The sequence below is a fragment of the Pseudonaja textilis genome, chromosome 11 (genome assembly GCF_049901715.1).
Source record: "Pseudonaja textilis isolate UNSWEBS1 chromosome 11, rPseTex1.2, whole genome shotgun sequence".
Taxonomy (NCBI): Eukaryota; Metazoa; Chordata; class Lepidosauria; order Squamata; family Elapidae; genus Pseudonaja; species Pseudonaja textilis.
The window spans coordinates 22,319,854-22,336,762 of NC_142000.1; the positions used below are offsets into that span (position 1 = coordinate 22,319,854).

The following is a 16,909-nucleotide window of genomic DNA, read 5'->3' on the forward strand; positions in this document are numbered from 1 at the left end:
CAATGCATTTAATAAATTAAAGAAATAGATAAATTACTCAAGCTTTCTCTATCCTAGAAGCCTTTTTTGTCTGGGAGCAATGCTTTTGTAGCGCAACAATTGCGGGGGGTCCCATTGCTACCAGGAACAGAGGCAAAGAACTGGGCGGGGGGGGGTGAGTCCTCCATGGACCACCCAATTTTGCCTCTATACCAGCTGACGGAGGGGCTCCCAGGATAATTAAGGACAAAGGCCGAGTGTTCCTACTTCCCCTCCTCCCAGGCAGCCGACATCACTTGCCTGTTTCTTTAACGTTGTGATTACGCCCCCATTTTCCACCTCTCCCGCTAATCCATAGGAGGACTTTGCTTATTAACATCCTCCTCCTCCTCCTCACTTAAGAAAAACTCTTAGTAAAAGCAGCTGAGGACCCTCGGGTTGGCCTTTGTGGGAAAGACTTGATGGAACCACGTTTAGGTATGTGGTGTTGAGAGTTTGGTTCTGGGATCTTGAAAACCAGCCTTTTTTAAAAGTTTGCACTGAAAAAGATGTCTGTAATTTTCAAATATCTTGAGCAGATACCTAGAAGAAGTCTGTAGTAGAGAAGCTGTGGGCTTTGAAAGGCTACCGCAACTCTTCTGGCCTTGAGTTTAAAAATAAGCTCTTAACTGGTGTGGCTGCTGTGTTCGTGTGTACACACTACCGTTGCGGTTAACAGACGTTGCACCTTCCTAGCAACAAAATGTAAATTCTGGAAAAGCAAGAGAGTGAAAATGGGAGGGGACAACTCTGAACAAATTATTTGTTTTTTTTATAAGGCGGACAAACTCATTTATGGCTCCTCTTCTAGTTATTACTGGGAGCAGCCAGGCGGGAGTTGAGTTTCTGAAGTGTTAGTCCATTTCCTTGCGGGTGTAGAAAAGGTGGTTTAAAGTGAGTTTTTTTCCCTGGAATGTGTTTTAATAATTAGATTGTTCCAAGATAACTGCTCCTTCCCTCCCTGGACTCCGTATGAAAACACCCCCCCTCCAATTATTTGAGAAGGAAGGAGGGGGCAGGTCTTGGTTGCTGGGGAAAACGGGGGCCCGAGGCGGTAAATCCCTGGGCCTCCCTGCAGGCTTTCAAATATTGTGTCTACCTGCCCTCCAGGCTCCCAGGTGGAGTTTGAAATCTAACCTGATGAGCCCCACCCTGGAAGAAGAGTTCTCCCTCCTAGTCTGAGCTGGAAGGCTCCGCGGTTTGGCCCCAGAACCTGTTTTACAAGCAGGCCGGGGCGGCAGAGTGCATACAGACTGCTTTCCCCTTTCTAACCTTTCCAGGCTAAAATATTTTATTAAAAGGCATTGCCTTTCGTGAAGTGGAGCCGCACTTCACAAAAATTCCTTCCTTTTAATAGAACGCGACAGTCTGCAAAGGTGACACCAGAGATTAAAGCCGCTCACTCTTTCTACTAAGCCCGGGTAGCTTGTTCGGTTTTGGTTTAGGGTCCTTCCAAGGGGAGCTGCGTATGAATCTGGCCAGTTGTCTCCTGGTGGGTAACAGGGTGGAAGCAAAGGGGCAACCTCAGCTGCGGCCAGCCATGGCCCCCCAAGACCGAGAGTTACACTTCCCTCCCCTCCCCCGTTGGATATTGCTGTGCTGCTGGGGGTGTGGCAATATTGGCTGGTGATTTCACTCCCCTGGCTATGAATGCTTTCCAGTTGCTTCCCACTCCACAACCAGGCTTACTCAGGAGCAGGTGCTTACCCATGATGCTTACTCCAGAGTAAGTCCGGATGGGAGCGCCAGGGGCACCTAAGTGGCGCCCGAAGGCTGCTTGGTGAGCGGCTGGCAGGGGCAGCGCCGCTTCTGTCCCGGAGGCTCTACCCGGCAGGGACCGCCCAGTTGCTTTCGCCATCCGCCCGGGGTGCGGGGCCGTCCGGAAACGGCCGGCGCGCTCCCCGAGGCCGGCTCTGCGGCGTCGGGCCTGGGCCGGGTCTCGCTCCCTCCGGCGGGCGGTGCGAGAGGCGGCTGGCTCAGCGCTCCTCTCCTCCCCTGTCGTCTCCTCCCCTCCGCAGGTCGTCCGCCGACGGCGGCAGCAGGAGCAGCGAGGCCGCCGCCGCCGCCGCCGCCACGGAGCCCGGCGCCGGGAGCCGCGGATGGAGCCGGGGCCATGGCGCGCGCCGGAGCAGCAGGGACCGGGCCGGGGGCCGCGGCGGGCGGGGGCGGCGCGGCGGGGGAGCTGTCCCTGGAGGAGGTGCTGAAGGCCTACGAGCAGCCCGTCAACGAGGAGCAGGCGTGGGCCGTCTGCTTCCAATGCTGCCGCGGGCTGCTCCAGCCCGACCCGCCGGGCGCCGAGGAAGGGCGGCGGCGCGGCCGGGGACCGGCCGGACGCCTCCGCGACACCGCCGATCTCCGCCTGCACAAGGACGGCGCCGTCTCCGCCCGCGGCGAGTTCGGCGAGGCCGGTGAGTGGGGAGGGGGCGCGCGAGCAAGGGGGCCCCCGCATCGAGAGAGCGCCCGGGGAAAGTCCGGGCTCGTCCACGGAAGGACGCCGGTGGGCATCGTTCCTTGGACTGAGCGGGTTCAGCCCCCGCCGCCAGTGGGGTCCCCCAGGCGGCCCCAAGCCAGAGGGTGGCCTGAATGCAGGGACCCCGAAATCCTGCTCTGACCGCAGGATGGTCTGGAGCATCTATGACGCTTTGCTCCTCTTTAGTGCTCCCCCGCCCGCAGAATTCCCAATACGGGGCAGAAAATTGTCCCGGTCTGGTCCTTCAGGCGTTCCAAAGCAATTCCAGGAGCGACTGCAGGAAGGCCGAAAGTCCCCAGCCATGAAAGGACTACCAGGGGGGCTGATAGTTTCCCAGCAGGCGGGAAGCAGCCCGCGGATCTCTGGGTGGTGTGACATCCCAGCGGTGCAGATCAAGGAGCCCTTCCTTAATCCGTGTCTCGGATCTCTCGGGGAGCTTCCGGTTTTCCGGAAAGCCACCTTTTTCTTTCTCCTCAGCAATAGGTACATTTACCTGCCCCTTTGCCCCACTAAAGTGGGTGGGGTTTAGTTTGCCTTGAGTCATGTATTTATTGTGTGAGCACAGAGGTCAGAAGAGTCTCTTTCCTCTCCTTGCCATGGGTGTCTGATGCGTGTAGTTACACCGACTGCCAGTGCCACAGCAGAAGGTTCGTGGTGGCCGTCCGGGGGCTGAAGCACCGGCAGTCTAGTAGGGCCTCAATCCTGAGCGGGGGGGTCTGCTCCAGAGGAGTAAAGCGCTACAATCCCAGAGGAAGAAGTGGGGACAGGTGGCAAGCCTGGGTCTTGGGTGGCATCCCAGAGTAGGGGGTGACCCAGCGTGGATGCCCACAGCTGCATGGTCGGGCAGAGAGTAGGTGAGGAGAGCCTGGGTCAAAGCCACATCCATGGTGGGGTCTTCCCAGCCTCTCTGAAAGGCAGCAGGGAAGCATCCTCCACAGCCATGATCGTGCCTGGGGATCACCATCTTATCTTAGGGCTTGGGACAGGAAGGAAGAACGGCCGAGAACATCCCCTGGTGATTGATGAGGCCATAACATTACAGAGTGTTTTAATTGCAAAACTGCTCAGAGCACTTTCTAGAGGGGCGGGGGAGGGAGAAAAGCTGTCCAGAAATGTGGAATGCCCAGGCAATCTACTCCGAGAAAGGGCCACCCGAGGGGTTGTGCCATCAATCGGCAGGACCTTTGCAGGCAGGCCGCCCCATTCAGTTGTCAGAGGAACAAGCCCAGGTGGACACGTGTCCTCCTCTTGATGGCATCAACTCAACGGGAGAGTTATGACTCTCGCCTGAACAGGCCTGGCTTTTCATAGAAGAGAATTCTGGGGCTGGAAGGGACCGTGGCTGTCTTCTAGTCCGACTCCCACCTAAGGCAGGAGGAGTTTTTCGTTCATGCAGTCAAGGAACAAGTGTCTCTTCCTCTCAGGGCCTCCCTGCTTTCGTTCCCTGATTTTATTTCAGTTGAAGTTAAAAAGCAGCAAGACCCAGGAGAGTCCATGGCTGCCTGTCCCTGTTCTGAATTGCTTATGAACAGCTCAAAGTCAAAGGGAGTTGCAGGGACCGGCCCACAGCTGGGGTGGCAGAGAGGCCAGCAGCCTCGCTCCTTGGGCAGCTCTCTGCTTCTGCCCTGGCCCTGGATGCAGCGTGTTGTTAGGGAAGCTGCAGCTGCTTCGGATAATATTGACTTAGAAGTGCAGCCCTGCCTGCCATCAGAACTGGTCCAGCCGGTTCGCCACTCTACCAAAGCCCAGCGGATGAGTTATGGCCATGGCTGGTGTTGAGGGTCACTGACCTGGTGGCTTCCTGGCTGCACATTTGACTCATCCCAGCCCAGAACTCCCTGCCTGCAGGCAGCCTGGAGGGGAGGAGCCAAACGGCATCAGTCTGAGGTTCCTCCAGCAGCAGCGAGGGGGGATTTTTGGCCTGTTCCAGGCAAGGCTGCTCCTGGCTCCCCGGCCTGATATCGGGTGTATTCGTGGACCAAAACACAGACGGCACATCAGCAGCAGTGGACAAAGGCACTCAGAGTTTTGCAAATACTGCTTCATTGCTTGGGGTTTTTTCCTTAAATCTGCACAAAAATGTATCTATTTTCTCCAAAGATGTGTGCTTCTCTTTCAGTTTTGCTTAATGCATCCTTTCTGAAAAGCAAATTCTCCCAATTTAATGCACATGTGCAGTTTGCACAGCTTTCCTCTTCAGATACTTTTTAGGTAAAGGGAATGGTAAGATTCCAGGAACGACGCATTCCAAAGGGTAACTTGGATTAGTTTAAGAACGTGAATCAGAACAGGGACGAGGAAGTCCGGGGTGCGAAAGCCCCCTCCTGTCCCTGCGAAGGGCATTTCTCCCGGGTTCTCCAGAGCTGTGCAAGATCTTGCTGATGCCAGCTGCTTCCCATCTGAGGGCTGGGGAAACAAACGGAAAGGGGGGCTGCGTTGGAAGTGCCAAGTGTGCCACAACAGCTCAGCAGAGTCACCTTCTAGTATGGCCAGCTTTAGGGTAGGGAGTCCCACTGCTTCCCATTGGCCTCCGTGGCAGGAAGGAAGGAAGGAACCAGGACAGAGGCTGCCGCAGAAGAGTTGCCCACAAAGCTGCAAGAACTGCACTGCCCCCGCCCGCAGCCTTGGCTCTGTGTGAAGCCAGGCAGTGGAAGGGGAGGTAAAATAGCCGAGGTCTTGGCTCTGCTTACGGTGCTGCTGCATTAAGTGGTTCTCTGCTTTCTCCTAATGGCCTAATTCTCATTTTTCCTTTTCTTTCTTTTGCCAAACTTCATTTTATTGATCCCAGTTCGTGTAATTCTCTCTGGAGAAGGGTGACCCCTAGAATCTTCTTCCAGTGTCCTTTCCCGTCATCCCCCAGCCCCAGAAACGGGACGGCAGTTAGAGAGGAGAGCTGGCTGGTTTCTCTGGGGAGAGAGGGGGGGCGAGAGGGGTCTCCACAGGCACAAACCCTTTTCCACTCTGGTGTCCCCAAAGAGAAAGCACAGCTGTGCAGTGGGGCCATTGGGCGTCTTGTCATCTCCCTAGAGACGTTTGGGACTTTAAATGGATGACTGATTGGGGAATGGCTGGAAATGGGGGTTCGAACTGGCCGGGGGTACACGCGTGTCCTAAGACGGCTTCCAGGCTCGCCTTAAATGCACCAGGAAAGTTGCTTTTACAAGTTCTGTTTTTAGAAATCCTTTAAGACAGGGAGATATTCTTTTTCAGTATTTGCCACAATCTGACTGTTCTTTTCTTCTTCCATTTGTAAATTCTGGCCGTCTGCATTTTTCCATTCCGCTCTGAGCTCCCATCCCCCCCCACCCCCAATATTTTACACTTGTGGACAAACCACCCAAAGTAGACTCTACCCACTTGGCATCTCTGCCCTCTTGTCCAAAGAAGAGACATCAGTGTGGAACCTGCTTGGTTCTGGCTGGGCTCTCAGGTTTAGGATGGGCTCCGATGTGGAGGTGGGTACGTAAATCTGCCTGGAGTTGGCAGAGCCTGGAGCTCTCGGTCTCTCCGGGACTGGCATCTTCTAACCGTGTCACCTTCCCTTTGCAGAGCTTCCACTGACCTTGGCCCCTGCAGCAGAAGCACAGGTAGGTGGCCGATGGAAAGCTCACCTTCTCTTCTTGCAGGCGTTGGGAACTGGACAAATCTGCTCACTGCTCAACAGTCTCTTAAAGGGCTAATTATTGAACCTTCCTCATGTCACTTTCACTAGCAAAGCATTGGCAAGTATGGAAAACTCCAGCTTGGGCAGATCAGGTGGCCCATTTTGCCCGCTTCCCAAAGCTGCCGAGGTCTGAGCACCCTGGCACCTCCTGGCCTCAGCGCAGCTACTTGGCATTGCTGCTGTGCCCACCCATCCTCCGAAGACACCACACTGGCAGTTTCTCCCTGACACTGAACTCTGGGAAGTGGTTCTAAGTTTGCCCTGGGCAGATGGAGATGAGAGAGTAGCTCCATCAGCACGCGAAAAAACCCGGGTATCACCCAAGCTGTGTCTTTCACTCTTCTGCCACTCTGCCGCTTCCCTTTCCTCCCCTGCAGATGGTGCAGTCCCTGGGCTTCGTCATCTACCGAGCCCTCGACTGGGGCCTGGAGGAGAACGAGGAACGTGAGCTCAGCCCTGAACTGGAGCGGCTGATCGACCTGATGACCAACGGGGACTCTGAGGACGGCGGCAATGGCGGCAGCAGCACCGCAGACGAAGGCTACAGTGGGCAGGAGGAAGAGGAGGAGGCGGTGGCCAAGGGGACCCTGAGTGCCGTCCGCACGTTCAGCCAAGTGATGCGGCTCTGTGCTGCCCGCCTCTCCCAGCCACAGGAGGCTCACGCCCACTACCAGGCGGTGTGCCGGGCACTGTTCCTGGAGACGCTGGAGCTGAAGGCTTTTCTGGCCAAGATCCGAGACACCAAGGAAGTGAGTGGGGCTTCCTGGGCGGTGAGCCTTCTGCCGATGCCACTCCTGAAATGCTGCCCTCGGGGTGAGGGACGGGGGGCAAGTGGGCATTAGGCCTGTGATCTGTGATCCCTGAGCCTCTGCTGGCGGCTGCCTCCCAGGCCATCTGGGAAGACGACCTTTGGAGGCGGGGAGGATGGTCCAACCTTGCGTCTCTCGGTGGCTGCCCAGAAGTTACCCAATTCCCCTGGAAAGGGAGACCCTCGGTATCCCTACAGCAGCTGCCGCCCAGCTGTCAGAAAGGCTCTTCTGTGTCCCGGGTGGTTGCTTGGGGGAGGCCCATGTGCCAGGCTACTTGGCCTCTGGAGAGAACTGCAAATTTGAGTCATCTCATTTAGCGGCACTTATTTAGCCATCCCGGTCCCACCGGACTCTGGACGGAGTAGCCAGGAACGGATATAAAATAACCCGGAGGGCTAAAACGACCCCAGGGAGAAGAGCTGGCCAAGGACTGGGGGGAGGAACGCTGTCTTTCACTGGGTACCAACGAGCAGGGGGAGAGGCTGCCCATCGCCTCTTGGGGAAGAGCATTTCAGAAAAGGGGGCGGTGTCACAGAGGAGGCCCATCTCGGCTCCTTCCGCTTGCTGGGAAGAATTCTCCATGACACACACACACACCGGAATTAGATCCAGGTGGGCAGATTCAGTCCCTTGGATTCTCTGGCCTGGGGGGTCTGCTGCCAGCGCCAGGGAGGTGGGCAGCTCTTGGCCTGCCTTCTCGGCTGGCTGCTGCCCGGCTGAGCCATGGCAATGTGCCATTCAGGATCTGTGGGTGCTGCAGAGACTCCACCTTCCTGTGGCAACTGAGCAGCAACATGCCCCGTCCTGGTGAGCCTCCAGCCCTCTTGTTCCTGCCCTCCCACCTATAACCAAGCTGGGGAGGGGTCTGCTGTCTCCCTGCAGTTCTCGCCTCTGGAACCGTGCCCCCCCACATCAGGGTCCTCCCCTGCACAGCTGGTGCAACTAAGAGCCAGGCGTGGGGAGGGGGGGCACCGGCCCATTTCTTTGCCAGGATGTCTCCGTGGCTCAGAGGCGGCTCAGGGGATGCTCAGCTCTTCCTATTCTTTCAGAGAGAGACCTCTTGGGATGGAGGTGGGCTGGGCCGCGCCTGAGGGAGCCGCCCCCTTGGTGGGCTTGTGCTTTGCATCTCTTGGGAGGAACCCTGAGTAGCTAATGAGAGCTGATAATTAGGGACTCTCCAGCCCAGCCCTCTCCGGGGGAAAGCGCTGTTTTCCTGTGGAAAAGAGTTCACGGAGAAGTCATTTCCACACACACACACCCCTCCTGAAACGGTCACTCGGGGAACAAATTCTATCCCAAAACCTCGCCGTGCAAGTGAGAAAGGCTGAGGCACAGAGAGGGGGACAGAAATTAGAGGCGCACAGGCGCCCTCAGCTTCACCTCTCTTTGCAAGGAGACCCTGGAGGGAGCTCCAGAAGGGCGCCAGCCAGACGCGTCCTGGTGAGGAATGGGATGCATCCACACAGGCCTTTCCTGGCTTGAACTGGAAGACCAGCAGGCAGGGGTTCAAGGATGCAGCTCAGGGAGGGAAGATGAGGGTCGGTCCACCTGCCCCCACCTTCTCGGGGCCTCCTGAGGGCTGAGAGCCACCCGTGTTTTGATGGCTGTGGGTGGTTCTTCAAAGAAGCTGCTCTGCTCTTCGCCTGCCCTTGGATGGAGTATTACAACTCCCAGTCAGGCTCCCACTTGGGAGGAGTTGTGCCCCGTCTCCCCCCGGCTCTTGTCCCGGTCCCTTGTTTGCCCAGAAGATCCAGCGGCCCAGAGTAGCTTTGGGGTGCCCCGTCCCTGGCCTTGGGGGGGCCGCCCTTTCAAGTCCCTCCCAGACCAATCCATAACTTAGATGACAGGCTAACCTGTCTCTGGCTCTCGGGATGTGCAGATGCTGGTCAAGCTGAAGGACGAGGACCTGAGGGACCGATCGGCAGCAGAGCTGGACAACCTGAGGAACACGGACTGGGTACGGAGCGGGCTGGGAAAGGGAGATGAAGTTGGATGAAGTTCCCCAGAATCCCTCTGGGTGGGGCGGAGTATAAGTATTCTGGGTAGAGGACTCTACTTCCCCTCAAGAAGCAAGGAGAATGGAGGGGAATCCTCTCCCCTCGCTGCTCGAGGCGCACCTGGCGTGAACTTTACGCTCAATAACTGTATTTCCCCCCCAAAAACACACCCAGGCAGTCCCAGGATCTCCCCACACCCCCGTTTGCCTAAAAGGGCCAGGCGAGGTTGAGTAATGCCACACCATCGTGGCTGCGGTTTGGCCTTGAAAACAGTCTCCCCGGGCTGCCCATAGCCAGACCTTCCCAGCAGGCGGGAGAGACAGTCCGCTTTGTCCCAGGGCTGAGGCACTGCTTGCCCCAGAGGAAGCTCGGAAGGGGACTTGGCTTCTCAGAGCAGGAGCCCCGGCGGCTCTCCTGGCTCAAGCAGTTTGGGGGAAACGGGTCCCGGTGGCATTGTTGGTTTGTGGCTTGCAGGCTCGGCTCTGGGTCCAGCTCATGCGAGAACTGCGGAACGGCGTGAAGCTGAAGAAGGTCCAGCAGAAACAGTTTGACCCTTTGCCCACCGAATACCAGCTGACGCCCTTTGAGATGCTGATGCAGGACATCCGAGCCCGCAACTATAAGCTCCGCAAGGTCATGGTGAGAGGAACAGGGGCTGCCCCCTCCTGCTCTGGTGCCACCAGGCAGCCTCTGGGGTCTTCCTGCCTGTGTGGGCCTGGGGCCTGGAGCAGAGCGGGGGGGGTTCACTTAAAGGGGGGCGTCCAGCAACTCTTCCCCCTGAACCTTATAGAAGTCGCCCCAAAGGCAGACAAGGCGGAAGGAAGGAAGCACAAACGCGCCCCCTGGCGGCTCCTGGAGAACAGGGGCAGCTGTGGCTAATTCTTCTGTATGGCTCCCCGCCAGGTGGACGGAGACATTCCGCCCAGGGTGAAGAAGGACGCCCACGAACTCATTTTGGATTTCATAAGATCCCGCCCACCTCTGAGACAGGTCAGCCCAGGCTCTGCTTCCCTGTGCTTTGCTGGGGTGGGGATGGAAAGGGCCTTCGGTCTCGGACTGGGGGGGCTGCACCAACAATCGCCTTAACTGCTTCTGCCACTTCTAATGTTCCACCGTTGGTCTGAGATGGTCACTTGCCCAATAGGAAATTATTGGGGGGGGGGGGAAGCTGCTGGGGCTGCTTTCTGGATTGGACGAGGGGTGTTCTGGCCAGGCAGAGCAGCGGCGTTTGCAGCCCCAAGGGCGGCAGCCGGCCAGGGTGCTTTGCTCTGCTTCCCAGCAAGTGAACGGGATGAAGGGCGCAGTCCAGTATACCTGCCGGCTTGGTTTATCGTCGCTCGGCAACCTCTTGGAAGCGGCAGATTAGGGACCGATTTTGGAGGCCTTGCGGTGCCCTTCCAGCCCCGGAGTTGGAAGAGCAGCCGCCAGTGGAACGTGGCTCTCTGGCTTCCCCACCCCACTGCAGGCTTCAGAGCGCAGGCTGCGCCCCCCGCCCCAGCAGCTGAGGAGCCTCCATGAGAAGATCTTGGAGGAGATCAAGCAGGAACGGAAGCTCCGGCCGGTGGAATTGCAGCACCAGGACCAGAGAGGTGTGTCTGTCCTTTAAAAAAAAGGGGGGTGGGGGTGGCGGGGTGGGAGGTCCTGGAAGAAGATCCCTCTTCTCCCTGCTGGGATGAGACAGCCGAGGCAGGAGGGAACCCGCTGGGTCTCAGGGGAAACGCCCCAATCTCGGTCTAGTCCCGCAGGCACCTCAAGACGCTCCAGACGGAGAGGAGAGCTGGGACTCCTGCCTATCTCCCCCCCACCCCCCAGCAATGGAAAGAGGGGGAGCCTGGAGTGACTTGGGGGTGGGGGGGCTCTCTTGGAGGGAAGGCACTTCGGGTGTCCCGGCCTTCAGCCCTGCAGCTCTCACCCCTGTTGACATTTGGATGGGCACCATGAAGTCCGGTGCCAGGCTGGGGGAAGCGGGCCTATTCTAAATGCCACTTGTTAGAAGGGAGGCCAGGCTGGCATTTCCCACGGGCCCAGCACCGAAGGGAGCTGCTGCCACACCGTGCCCTCTCCTCTTGTCCTGCCAGGGTTTGGTTCCTTGCCCTGCCTGGTGAATGCCTGCTCCAGCGACATGAAATCGACCTCTTGCATCAACCTCTCCGTTTCAGAGTCCGGTGCCCCACCTCAGCGCCAGAGGCCCAGGGTCCTGCTGAAGGCACCCACGCTGGCAGAGATGGAGGAGATGTTTGTTTCGGAAGTAAGAGCCGGCCCTCATCTCCTGCTTTCTGGGCAGGCAGAGCTCCTCGGCCTGCAGAAATGGGCACAGGCCACAAACGGACCTTGCAGCCCAGTCCCGCGGGCTTCCTCCCCCCCTCCTTCATTTGCCCCAAACCTCCTGCTCTGGCAACCTCTGCCACCCACTAGGGCCCCTGGCACCGTGCTGCGCAAGGCCCCCTGCTTGTGCGTGCCCCAGCTCCAGTGCTCCAGTGCTCCTGCTGGGCCTGGGGAGGGGGCCCGCGTGCCGGCATTTCTGCAGCCAGGCTGAGGGGTCCCTTTCCTGCAGGAAGACGACTCTCCCTGCTCGGAGGCGGCTCAGCAGCCGGGCCCCCTGATGCCCCTGAAGCGGGACCGCTCTTTCTCCGAACAAGACTTGGCCCATTTTCGGGAGGAAAGGGAGAGCAGCGAGCCTCACCTGGAGTACTTACGGTCCAACCTGTCGGACTCGAGGCCTCGCTCAGGTACCGTGCCCTCTGCAGGGGCCAGCATGGAAAACATGGGCCAAGGGAAGCCCTTTTATGACCCAGCCCCGCTTTGGGACTCCATCCGCTGTGCGTTCCCCCCCCCCTTTCCCAGCCTTGCAGTCCAACCGTCTCAGGACCACAGCGGATCCAGTGAGAAAGAGCTTCGGGAGGTGGAGCGGGGGGGCAGACTCTTTACTGGCTCTGCCTGGGGGGCGGGAGGGTTCCTCTCCTGCACACAGCAGCTGGGAGGGCCTCGGGGGGGCTGCCGGAGTTTCCGTTGGTGGACCCTGGCTGGGTGTGGCTGCTGTTGATCTTCTGGTTTGCCTCTTGCTTCAGCTACACACCCCTTGTGTTCTCATGGGAAGCAGGAGGGCCTCTTCTCCCTGCTGGGCGGATACTGACTTGCCTGCTCCCTTCTGACCTCCTTCAGGTTCGGTTCCAGCTCGCTACCACCCTCGGGTCGGTTCCTGCCCCCGTCAACAAGACATCCTCGGTTCTGTGGAGGAGAATTTGGAGGCTAGCTCTGTTCCGATCACAGACGCCAGTCTGAAATATTTGTGGCTGGTAAGCATCTTCGGTGGCGGGGTCTTTCACACACGCTCTGCGGCATGAGCTCCGGTGCGTGAGGCTGCCCCGGCTGCCCCAAGTCAAGTCCTTGTCCCGGGAAGAGAGGGAGTCAGGACATGGCCTCAACGTGGAAGAACTCTCGTGGGAGGGCAAGCCCAATGGCTCCAACTTCACTGTCTTTCTGGAGTTAGAACCTGAGCGTGTGGAACGTCTTCCTTGGGGCAACTGGACATTTTGCTCTTGGGGGCCAATTCTGCATGGCTCTCTGTGCCTCGCTTCTCCCCCAAACGGGAGCCGGCCTTCCTCTGCATCTTGTGAGGTGGTGAATAGCCAGCCTTCCCTGGCGGTTGAAACCCGACCACCTAAGGAGGAGGGGGGGTGTCTTGGTAAGGGCCGGGCTTTCTCCTGGAGTCCTAACCGCAGTAGACCTGGACTGAGGGCCGTTCTGATTCCCACACCCTGCCCCCCACAGCAGGAGTTCAGCCACCCCGTAGAAAGCCTGGCGCTGACGGTGGAGGAAATGATCAACGTGCGCCGAGTGCTGGTGAAGGCGGAGATGGAGAAGTTCCTCCAGAGCAAGGAGCTCTACGCCAGCCTGAAGAAAGGGAAGGTGAGGCCGAGGGGCTCCTGGGGCTGCCGCGGGGAGGGGCTGCTCCCCAGGTGAGGAGCTGTGGTTGATGGCCTCTCCTCTGGCTCAGAGCTGCTGCTGCTGCCGAACCAAGTTTGCGCTCTTCTCCTGGCCCCCAACCTGCCTCTTCTGCAAGAGGTGAGTAAGCAAGCGCCCGGCTGGGGAGGCCGCGGGAGGAACGGGGCTCCCGGCTGAGCCTTTGCCTTCCTCTGTTGCTTTTAGGTCTGTCTGCAGTTCCTGCAGCCTGAAGGTAAGTGCTCTCCGAGGCGAAGCCCCTGGGGAAGGAGCCGGGTGGAGCGGCCTAGCCCTCCACTGAGTCCCTCCTGCTTGGCCCTTCTAGATCAAGATGCCCTCGAAGAAGCTTGCGCACATCCCTGTCTACGCTCTGGGCTTCGAGACGCTGCACGGCTCTCTGGGTGCCAAGGGCCCCCCAGCCCGCCGGCAGGAGACTTTCCAGTAGGTCCTTTGCCTTCTTCCTGTTTCCTCCTCCGCTGTTTAGGGGGTGCAGATCAGAGCAAGGGAGTCCCACAGCCGAGATTGGCAGGTTGGGACTTTTGCTGCTCCGGACAGGATGAGAGGTCAGCTAGCAGAATTTCCAACCAATCAAGTCGACTGAAGGGGAATTCTGGGGGCTGCAGTCCCAGCACAGGGTTAAGGGAGGCGCTTGCAGGCACAGGGGCTCAACTCCCTGCAGTCTGAGGTTTGAACCCCAGCCAGATAGGTCTGCAAACTACCATCCTTGCGTTTGCCCAGACATATCAAGACGCTAACCAACGATAGTTTTAATGTGGCCTCAGCTGAAGATCTGCCCCCGTTCTCCTTTCCACTCACGGATAAGAGATTATTTGGCTTGAGAGATGGAAGGGAGCCAAAGTCCACGAACGACCACCTGGCTCATGGGTGTAGCGCTTGAAACCCCGTCAAGTCGCTGAAGGATTGAGAGGGCCAGGGATGGTAGCTTAACAACTGTGCGACGCGTAACCCTGATCTCCTTCAAGATTCAGACCTAACAGTAAGGCAGGCCATCCTAAAGCACGGCTTAAGGCTGTCCCCTCAGCAGGCTACCCAGGGGGCTTCCTGATACTGGAGCCACAGACCTTTGAACCGAGCCAAGCCTGTCAGCTGAGGGTGCTCTAGCCCTGGGGCCCCCAGTCCAGAACCCCTCGTGTTTGCCTTCCAGCTCCCTGCAGGGCACCCGCTGGCGCAGCGTGGAGGAAGAGTTCCCCTGCATCTACGCCCATGGGTCGGTGCTCAAGGACGTTTGCCGCGACTGCTCTGGCTTCGTCACAGATGTTGTCAGCTCCAGCCGCAAAAGCATGGACATTCTCAACACCAAGCCGGGCAGGAGCCGCAAAACCCAGTCCCTGTACATCTCCTCCAGCTAGAGGTGCCTGAGACATCCCCTCAATGCCCCCAGCCACCCCCGCTCCAGCTCCGGCTCCAGCATCCAACCTTCAAGGCCAGGCAGCCACGACTCTCTGGCAGAGGAAATGCAACCCTGGAGGGTCTGCTGGCTCCCACCTTCCTTATCCAGCCCAACCCATTTTCCAAGGACATCTGCCTGCTGCTTCTGTTACATATACACACACACACACACATACACACACGCACGCACGGCCTTGTAGATACTCTCTATTTATACAGCAGATAAGTTGCTTTAGCTGGCCAGCATGGCAACCGCCTTCATTGGCAACCGCGGACTTTGCTGAAACCACGCTAGCCTGCAGGTCAGCAAGAGGGAGCCTGGGCACCAGGGGTCCAGCTGTGCTGGTGGGCAGGAGGGCAGCCTGCCAGGCAAGGCCAGCTTCTTCCCTGCTGCTTTCCCCACAGGGCCTCCTTGGGAGAAGCTCTGTGCCCCTCGCTGATGCCTCTGAGGGAAAGGTCCTTCCCGCCTTGGGCTTTCTTGCAAGGTGGGCTCTCTCACAGCCAGGTGTGCCTGCTGCTGAACGCACCTTCCGGAGCTGCTGGCTGCTCCCTCTCTTTGCGGTGGCTCCTGCCTGCCGTCTTTCTCTAGGGACGAGGCGGGGCTCCTGCTGAGACTATGAAAAAGGGCGATATTTTCCTCTCCTCCTCCCTCTACAGATTCAGGAGTGCGTCTTATTTGTACAGCCAATAATAAAATACCTAATTTTGTAATAAGTTAGAGAGAGAGAGAGAGAGCACCTGCTCCCAGCTACTGAGAGCCATTTGCATAGGGAGGGAGGACAGCCGGCTGCACGGAGGGTGCCAGGATCTTTGTGGAGGTGGCTTGGACTGTCTGTGTCTGTATAGGAAGAAGTCCTGGTTCCTGCATAAATGGGGCCATATTTACACATTGCACTAAGCTGTGTAAACTCTGTAAACCGCAAACTAAACTGGCTACTTGGGTAGCGGCTTAGCAGGCGGTGGATACTTGACAGCTTATTTAACACCCCAACGTGGTTGTCCAGCATGAACCTTGCCGAGAAGGTTGGTTTCTGCCCTCTTTCCACTGACTTGAAATAAGGAGCAGAAGCCTGGAGGGTGGGGGGGGGGGGCTCTGCCAAGGACCCCTCCTCCTGGGAGTGGAGCCAGTTCCAATTGGAGCCACCACCCCTGCCAGGCCAAATCCCAGCATCTTGGGTAAGGCTGGGCCCGTGCCAGGGAGTGGGGGGTTCTGCAGATGCTGGAGAACGAGCAGCCGTACTTAGGGCAGCTGCAGGCAGGCCTGCTTAGCCTGACTTAGTGGCTCTTTCTGGAAACCTGCCAGAAGAATTTAAAGATTGGTAATGACCCCAAACGCTGTACTGGCATGATGCAAGGGGGGGTGGGGGGGAGGCATAATCAACCATTAGGGGAAAAGAGCCACCCCCTTCCTCCAGGTATTTATTCCACCTTCCTCCGAATCCCTCTCTCCTGCCTCATTTGCTGCCCACTTTATCCAACCCTGCCTTCAGTATTCACGGACGCTCACTTTGGTCCGAGGGGACAAGCGAGACTCCGCAACCTCCATCCCTCCTTTTTGCGCTTCCCAGCTGCACAAGAATAAGATCTGAGCCCTTCTCTTCCTTCGGTGACTTATGCAATTCTGACAGGGCCTTGGCTGCAGGAAAGCCTATGCCACGCCCGCTCGGCCATTGATGGTCTTGGCGCACAACAAAGAGCGCCTCAATGTCACCCTGCCGATCGCCTTCATGTTCAGGCCTTAGGCTCTTCTGCTTATTTTCTCAAATGAAAGAGACTCGCCAGCGCCCTTTGGGTTTTGCCAAGAGCCCACAAACCTGTTTCTGCATGCCACCTTCCCCTCCCTTGCTCCCCGGTCATCTGTTTCCATCTTGTGCCCGTTTTGTGCCTAGCATCACAGGCCTCAACTGAGCTGAGAGCCACTTTGGTCTCGTTAAGGTGCTGATCTAGAATCCGGGATCTGAGTTCTTCATGCCTTAGTCATGAAAGTCAGCCCAACCCACCTCACAGGGTTGTCATGAAAAGGGGAGGTAGGAGTATTAAGTTCTGTTTGCTGCCTTGCGTTATATATAAAAAAGATGGACTAGAAATCTAGCAATTCAGCAGGCCAAACTTTGCAAACCACACATGCCTATGGCTACCATGGCGTGGGGGTACTTCATGCCAGAAATGCACACCTGCGCACAGGTGGTGCACAAATAACTTGCATATAACCTATCAGTGGCTGTATGCAGTGCACATAGAGAGACGATAATCCAGAAGTTGGTCAGAATTAAGAACGTGGTTAGAAAGCAAAGTTCAAATGTGGAAGGGAGGTTTTGGGAAACGTTTCTGGACCGAGAGGGAGGTTTCAAGACCAGAAGAGGAAGGTCAGGACTTTGCTGGTGTTCTAGGGGTCCCCTCTCCTCTGGTTCTCTGGGCCAATCTGCTTGCTTGACATTCATGGGTGCATTGATCCACTCACTCTTCTTTGCAGTAATTACTTGCTGTGTCAAAGCGGGCTTCCCCTCCCCTCCCCAGTCCTGCGTGCCCTCGGCCTCCTCTGCCAATGTTTTATATGAAGCGTGTACTTTAAAGAAGTGTAAATAAAATTTAAAGTGAA

General features: G+C 57.6%; 1 protein-coding gene across 3 annotated transcripts; it reads left to right on the plus strand.

Annotated features, from left to right (window-relative positions):
* Nucleotides 1–2,016: 2,016 nt before the first annotated feature.
* Nucleotides 2,017–16,909, plus strand: SPIRE2 (spire type actin nucleation factor 2). Of its 3 annotated transcripts, none has more exons than XM_026719741.2 (15): nt 2,017–2,426; nt 6,038–6,075; nt 6,530–6,901; nt 8,841–8,918; nt 9,433–9,597; nt 9,862–9,948; nt 10,424–10,547; nt 11,037–11,206; nt 11,513–11,687; nt 12,121–12,254; nt 12,733–12,867; nt 12,956–13,023; nt 13,108–13,135; nt 13,226–13,341; nt 14,066–16,909. In XM_026719741.2, the coding sequence occupies exons 1-15, from the start codon at nt 2,132–2,134 to the stop codon at nt 14,268–14,270; spliced, it is 2,190 nt and encodes a 729-aa protein (XP_026575526.2). In that variant the 5' UTR covers nt 2,017–2,131; the 3' UTR covers nt 14,271–16,909. The 3 variants fall into 3 exon arrangements, with proteins under 3 accessions (XP_026575526.2, XP_026575527.2, XP_026575525.2); XM_026719742.2 differs by having other exon boundaries at nt 11,118–11,206; nt 12,730–12,867; XM_026719740.2 differs by having other exon boundaries at nt 2,018–2,426; nt 12,730–12,867.